The 7000-nt window shown below is 44.0% G+C and overlaps 1 protein-coding gene across 7 annotated transcripts in view; it reads left to right on the top strand.

Moving 5' to 3' along the window:
- Positions 1 to 7000, top strand: part of mapk10 (mitogen-activated protein kinase 10) — a 49148-nt gene that overhangs the window by 34924 nt on the left and 7224 nt on the right. For 5 of the 7 annotated variants that reach the window (XM_035527069.2, XM_035527068.2, XM_081718619.1 and 2 more), the window contains 2 exons: positions 4542 to 4605; positions 5516 to 5593. In XM_035527069.2, coding sequence (XP_035382962.2) covers positions 4542 to 4605; positions 5516 to 5593 — 142 coding nt within the window. Of the gene's footprint in view, positions 1 to 4541; positions 4606 to 5515; positions 5623 to 7000 lie in introns of all 7 variants that reach the window. The other 2 variants (XM_081718620.1, XM_081718621.1) reach the window with 1 other exon arrangement.

The raw sequence follows: 7000 nt of genomic DNA, 5'->3' as shown, positions 1-7000 counted from the left end.
TAGGTCTGTCTCAACACCAAACACACCAGAACCAAGCCAATAAGAAAAAACTAAATACCTCCTACAGGTTTCCAAGGAGTCGAGACAGAGCCAAAATATGGATTTTTTGTTAAAACCAGGTGGAGAATCACTGTCTAAAGCCAAGGGTCACTAGTCCTGTCCTCTACACGCATGATCCAGTCCACATTTTTGCTGTGGTCCTGCCCTGTCAGGCCTAAGCAGTATAATGAGCAGGGCAGTGTCCTTGAGCACCTGACACAGGTGTGCTGGGAGTTGTAGAGGAGCAGAAGCCTGGACTGGCTGCAGGGTGCTGGCTGCAGCCTGGCGGTCCCTAGCCAGGCCCCTGGTTCAGTGTAAGGGAACTCTGGGATCCAACATGCAGGACTTCTAGTCTGCTCATTCGATACTACAGTATATTGCACTGAAAGCTTTTTTTCCCCTCTTTGCATGTTTCTTTTGTCCAGAGTAACACAGGTGTGTCACAGCTATAACTCAGATGTTTTACAGTTAATTGCCTTTTTTAAATGCTCGACACACATTTGTATCCAGAGCAGCATACATGTTTATTAATGTGATAGCACATTTGCTCCTTGGGAATCAAACCCTCAAGCTTTGTGGTGTCAGCACTTAGACCTGCCTGCTCTATCAGGTGAGCCACAGCAGAAGTGCACCATGTGGTTCTGCTTCCACCAGTACTCTTCTTACAATGCTAATTAACATTAGTCTGAACAAAACCCATTTCAACAATTAAACTAAAAAGATCAATTAGCTTATCAATGCAGTGCAATACAACACACACATTTGTTGAATATACACTCTGATCAGCCAGTCCTGCAAACCTGGACCAAGAGCCTCAGATAATGTTCTCAAACATCAGAATCAAGCATCCAAATGGGGAAAAATGAGATGGAAGTACCGTGTTGTGGTTGTTGGTGCCAGACAGCCTGAATGTGCACGACACTGCTGGTGCACTGGGAGTTGAATGCCCAACAATTTCTAGAATTTAGGTCAGTTGGTATTTGCCAAACGCAGTTGAACTGGAGTCACAAAGGGTAAACTGATTTAGGTAATCAAATTGATTCATGTAGGGCCTTTATCTCTCTCTCCTCTCTCTCTCTATTCTCCTCCCCCCCTCTCTCTCTCTAATATTGTGAACTTTATATCCAACATTCCCCAACAAATACCAACATTCTCTATCAAACACAAACTCTCCCCAACAAGCACCACCATTCCCTAACACCACCAACATTCTCCACCAACCACTAAAATTCCCCAACACCACCAACATTCCCCAACACCACCAACATTCCCCAACAAACACCACCATTCCCTAACACCACCAACATCCTCCACCAACCACCAACATTCCCCAACAAACACCACCATTCCCTAACACCACCAATATTCCCCAACAAACACCATTCCCTAACACCAGCAACATTCTCCACCAACCACCAACATTCCCCAACAAACACCAACATTCCCTAACACCACCAACATTCTCCACAAACCAACAACAATCCCCAACAAACACCACCATTCCCTCACACCACCACCATTCTCCACCAACCAACAACATTCCTTAACACCCCAACATTCTCCACCAGCTACCAACATTGTCCAACAAACACCACCATTCCCTAACACCACCAACATTCCCCAACACCATCAACATTCTCCACCAACCACCAGCATTCCCCAACAAACACCAGCATTCCATAACACCACCAAAATTCCCAAACACCACCAACATTCTCCACCAACAACCAACATTCCCTAACACCACTACCATTCCCTAACACCACCACCATTTCCCAACAAGCAACACCATTCCCTAACAGCACCACCATTCTCCACCAACCACCAAGATTCTCCACCAACCACCAACATTCCCCAACAAACACCAACATTCCATAACACCACCATTCTCCAAAAACCACCAACATTCCCCAACAAACACAACCATTCCCCAACACCACCACCACCATTCTCCACCAACCAACAACATTCCCTGACAACACCAACATTCTCCACCAGCTACCAACATTGCCCAACAAACACCACTATTCCCAAACACCATCATTCCCTAACACCACCAATATTCTTCACCAACCACCAACATTCCCCAACAAACACCAACATTCCCTAACACCACCAACATTCTCCACCAGCTACCAACCTTGCCCAACAAACACCACCATTCCCTAACACCACCAACATTCCCCAACAAAGACCAACATTATAACATCAGCAGTTGGCTTTAGAATATTCCAGAAAATGAATTTTAAAAGCCAAATGAACCAGCATGGATGTCAGCAAAACAGGAGGCCAGTCCAACTTTAAGGAATGTTGATGTCTGTTGGAGAATGTGGGATCAGTACAAAAAGGTGGTGAAATGAATGGTACCGTGCTCACTACTTCAGCAGCGTGTAGTGCTGCACTCTGGTGCAGACTGTAGTGTGAACGGATAGGTTTCTGTGCCGCTGTGGAGGACAGCTCTCCACACGTTTGGGGTCTTAAACACCACGCTCTTAAACACTACGCTCTTAAATACTATGTTGGGCTTGAGAAAGGTTTGATAATTAGCTGCTAAATTGAATCAGGTGTGTTGGAACAAGAATCCTGCGAGATGTTGGAGTTTCCCTCTGCTGTAGTTGTAAAAAACATATTCTTACCTCTGATAATCTCACAGTATCAAACTACCATGAAACTCATGGCTGTCTAATGTAATACAGATTTTGGATACATTATCATTAGTTGCGTTTATATAGCGCCTTTCTCAAACTCACTTTACAAATACCACTTTTTTTTGTTTTTAACACACTCACACACCTGGTGAGAAGCAGCAGTGTACTCTCAATCAGAAACCACAGCCCCTGGGGGACTGCACCAGGTGTAGGGGACAAGACGGACCTCAAGGGCAGGACAGAGCACTAACCAACCCTGGACATACATGCACATTATATATATATATATATATATATGTGTGTGTCCTATTTGTATTCACACATTGCCTGGCCAAAGAAAGGTCACACTCTAATATTTCGTTGGACCACCTTTAGCTTTGATTACGGCATGCATTCGCTGTCGTTTCATTGTTGCATCATTTCCACAAGCTTCTGCAATGTTACAACATTTATCTGTCCAGAGTTGCATTAATTTTTCTCCAAGATCTTGTATTGATGATGGGAGATTTGGACCACTGTGCTTTGGACCACTGTGCTTTGCACTGTGTCTTCTCCAGCACATCCCAAAGATTCTCAATGGGGTTCAGGTCTGGATTCTGTGGTGGCCAGTCCACGTGTGAAAATGATGTCTCATGCTCCCTGAACCACTCTTTCACAATTTGAGCCCAATGAATCCTGGCATTGTCATCTTGGAATATGCCCGTGCCATCAGGGAAGAAAAAATCCATTGATGGAATAACCTGGTCATTCAGTATATTCAGGTAGTCAGCTGACCTCATTCTTTGGGCACATAACGTTGCTGAACCTAGACCTGACCAACTGCAGCAACCCCAGATCATAGCACTGCCGCCACAGGCTTGTACTGTAGGCACTAGGCATGATGGGTGCATCACTTCAGCCACTCTTCTTACCCTGATGCGCCCATCACTCTGGAACAGGGTAAATCTGGACTCATCAGACCACATGACCTTCTTCCATTGCTCCAGAGTCCAATCTTTATGCTCCCTAGCAAATTGAAGCCGTTTTTGCCGGTTAGCTTCACTGACAAGTGGTTTTCTTAAGGCTACACAGCTGTTTAGTCCCAATCCCTTGAGTTCCCTTTGCATTGTGCTTGTGGAAATGCTCTTACTTTCACTATTAAACATATCCCTGAGTTCTACCGTTATTTTTCTACGATTTGATTTCACCACTCGTTTAAGTGATCGCTGATCACAATCATTCAAGGTTTTTTTTCTGACCACATTCCTTCCTCGAAGATGATGTTTCCCCACTGTCCTTCCACTTTTTAATAATGCGTTGGACAGTTCTTAACCCGATTTTAATAGTTTCAACAATATCCTTAGATGTTTTCTCTGCTTGATGCATGCCAATAATTTAACGCTTCTGAAACAGATTAACATCTTTTCCACGACCACAGGATATGTCTTTCGACATGGTTGTTTAAGAAACGAGAAGCTACTCACTGCATCAGTTAGGGTTAAATAACTTGTTGCCATCTGAAACATAATCACTCATGCAGTAATTATCCAATGGGAGGCTCTTACCTATTTGCTTAGTTAAATCTAGGTGGTGACCTTTTTTTTTTTTTGGCCTGGCAGTGTATATACCTCATGTTGACTTTAATTTTAATTAAACAAGTAATGAAATGCTAATTTAATCTGCTTTCTGAAAGATAAGCAGATACATTTTGCACACAGTAAATATATTTACATACTGAGGAAAAGGTGTCCACCCTCTTATCTGTCTATTCAAATTGTGCCTACCCCTAATCTGTCTATTCCGAATATGCCCACCCCTAATCTGTACATTCCGAATGTGCCAGCTCCTAATCTGTCTCTTCTTTTCTCTGTTCAGCCTCCTCCACAGATCTATGACAAGCAGCTGGATGAGAGAGAACACTCCATTGATGAATGGAAAGGTAAAGCCTTAATCTCTTTGAGATTACTTTAATCCTGCATGCACATAATATTTTAGAGATTAGGTTAATCTCACTGGGATTTCAGTATCACAGTCATCAAATTCGAGACCAAATAGGCTGTATCTCTCATTTCTAAAAATCTGACCATAGCATCCAACAAATGCAAATCGCCTAAAACCATATTTCTCACATACTGGACTCTGCATGCAAATTAAATTAAATGTTTTATATTTAATGTATTGTTTGTCAAGATTATGTTTTGATATATTTTAAAAAATGTTTTTTTTAAATATTTAAAAATATATATACTGGCAGTGGGATATGAGAAGTGGTTTTGAGGTGAAAGGGACATCATGAGCACGGTTGTGCACGGTTGTGCACGGTTGAGCTAGTGTACCCTGCTGCAACATTTTCCTAGATGCCTTTTTAAATGATTTGACAGAAGACCATTTGAAGAACATCAGTAACCTTTGGTCGCTCAGAGGTATAGAAATGTTTCTGCCAGCATGTGTACATGTAGGTTCCCTGGAAAGATATTTTTTAAAACACCTTTAAAAACATTGTGTAAAGCTGATGTAATGGGATTTCCTTTGCGCCTGTCCTGTCCTGTAATGGGGTCCATGCATTGTCCTGCGCTGTGGCAGACGGGGACTCTACAGAACAGTCCCATGCTCTGCTCATATCCGAACATTTCCAATGAAATAAGTGTCCTGCAGTTGATTGCACCAGGGACTTGGGCTGTAAGGCTGAAATGGATTTTTGTTTTCTTTCCTCAATACCCTTCTTAATCAGTTTTTCTCTTGCTCTCTTTCCCTCCCTCCCTGCGTTTCTCCATCCCTCCGTTTCGCTCCTCCCTTCACCCCTGTCTCCTTGGTCCTGTGTCTTTCCCTCGTCCTGCCTGGACTCCCAGAGCTGATCTATAAAGAGGTGATGAACTTCGAGGAGAGGACGAAGAACGGAGTGGTGAAGGGACAGCCCTCTCCTTCAGGTATTCTCACTGCATAGCCTGAGCTCTCTGTAAGTGACCTTCTCCCCGCCCACTCTGCTCTCAGGCCCCTCCCCCCGCCCAGGCCCCTCCCCCTCCTGCTCAGCCCATCACGCCGCCTCGTCCGTCCGTCCGTCCGTCAGTGCCTGCCATCTACTCTCTATCACACAAACAGAACACACTCTTCATTTCCTGACTATGCAGGGCTGGCTTCTCAGACACAGATGACATGTAGCCCCTCCTGAATCCAGCTGGTGATGAGATTGGCCAGAAAGGCCATGTTTAGTCTTAGGCTATGTTTAGTCTTAGGCCATGTTTAGTCTTAGGCTATGTTTAGTCCGAGGCTATGTTAATTTCTGCATCTGGGAAACCAGGCTGTGTTGTTTAATATTCCATGTTGTAAGTATCCTTTCTTTAATGGTCATTATTATCTTCTACAAGATGACATTGGTGATATTTTATAAATGGCATTCAGTCTTCCCTGTGGGTTTGGTCTAGGGATATTATTTGTCCTCTGAACTGCAGCCAACTATATTCTGCTATATGTGTGTGTGTGTGTGTGTGTGTGTGTGTGTGTGTGTGTGTGTGTCTATATTGCTTAAGTATGGAATCCATGGTCTATCCACTTTCAAAATATTGTTACACTCAGATTGCACGATTCAGTCTTTGGCAGTGGTCTTGGATGAAATTTTGCGTGTTTTTATTTTTTCAACATGAGCCATTTTTGATGCAATGCTGTGACATAACCTGTCTTCATCAGTGACTTTTCTGCAGGAACAGGCTGTTTTTCCCAGAGCGTCCTGCAGAGGGCAGTGTTCAGTGACGTGTAATCCCATGGCTGCTGTCCCGACGTTCTGCAGCGTTGCAGGGCTGAGACTCGGTGTCTCAGGTTTCAGCATCAGAAAGCCAATCTACCTACTGCTGTAGTCTCGGGATTCCCACCAGACAGGGAGGCTGAAACCATTTGGGCAAACCTGTGCTTTACACAGCAGCGTTGAGTGGTGGCTCACTATGTCAGCCTGCACGGTTCTTTCCCTCTGTCTCGTTGGCTTCCTGTCTTCCTCAATTCTTGTCCCCCCTCTTCTCCTCTCCTTCGCTCCTTATCTTTCTCTCCCCAACTCCCTCTTTCTCTCTCTCTGTGTAATTAGGCAGATGGATAGCGCTGGTGCTGAGAAGAGTATACGCAGTGCAGTTCAAGAGCTGAACTGTAGCAGTATTTCACTGCAGTGTGTGTGTGTACGCGCGTGTGTGTGAAACTGTAACACAGTTTGACTTATAATATCTATCCCATATGAGATTGTTTCATGAATAGCAAATCCCATGTGGGGTTGAAACTGTGAGACAAGACTAAGACTGTAGGGTTGATCTTTGTCACTGAGCTGGCCCTTATTTAAAAGCACAACATTGGTT

Source organism: Electrophorus electricus, chromosome 8 (assembly GCF_041902795.1).
Source record: "Electrophorus electricus isolate QZ-2024a chromosome 8, ASM4190279v1, whole genome shotgun sequence".
NCBI lineage: Eukaryota > Metazoa > Chordata > Actinopteri > Gymnotiformes > Gymnotidae > Electrophorus > Electrophorus electricus.
Note: the sequence above shows the minus strand (reverse complement) of the source record. Positions and strands in the feature narration are given on the sequence as shown.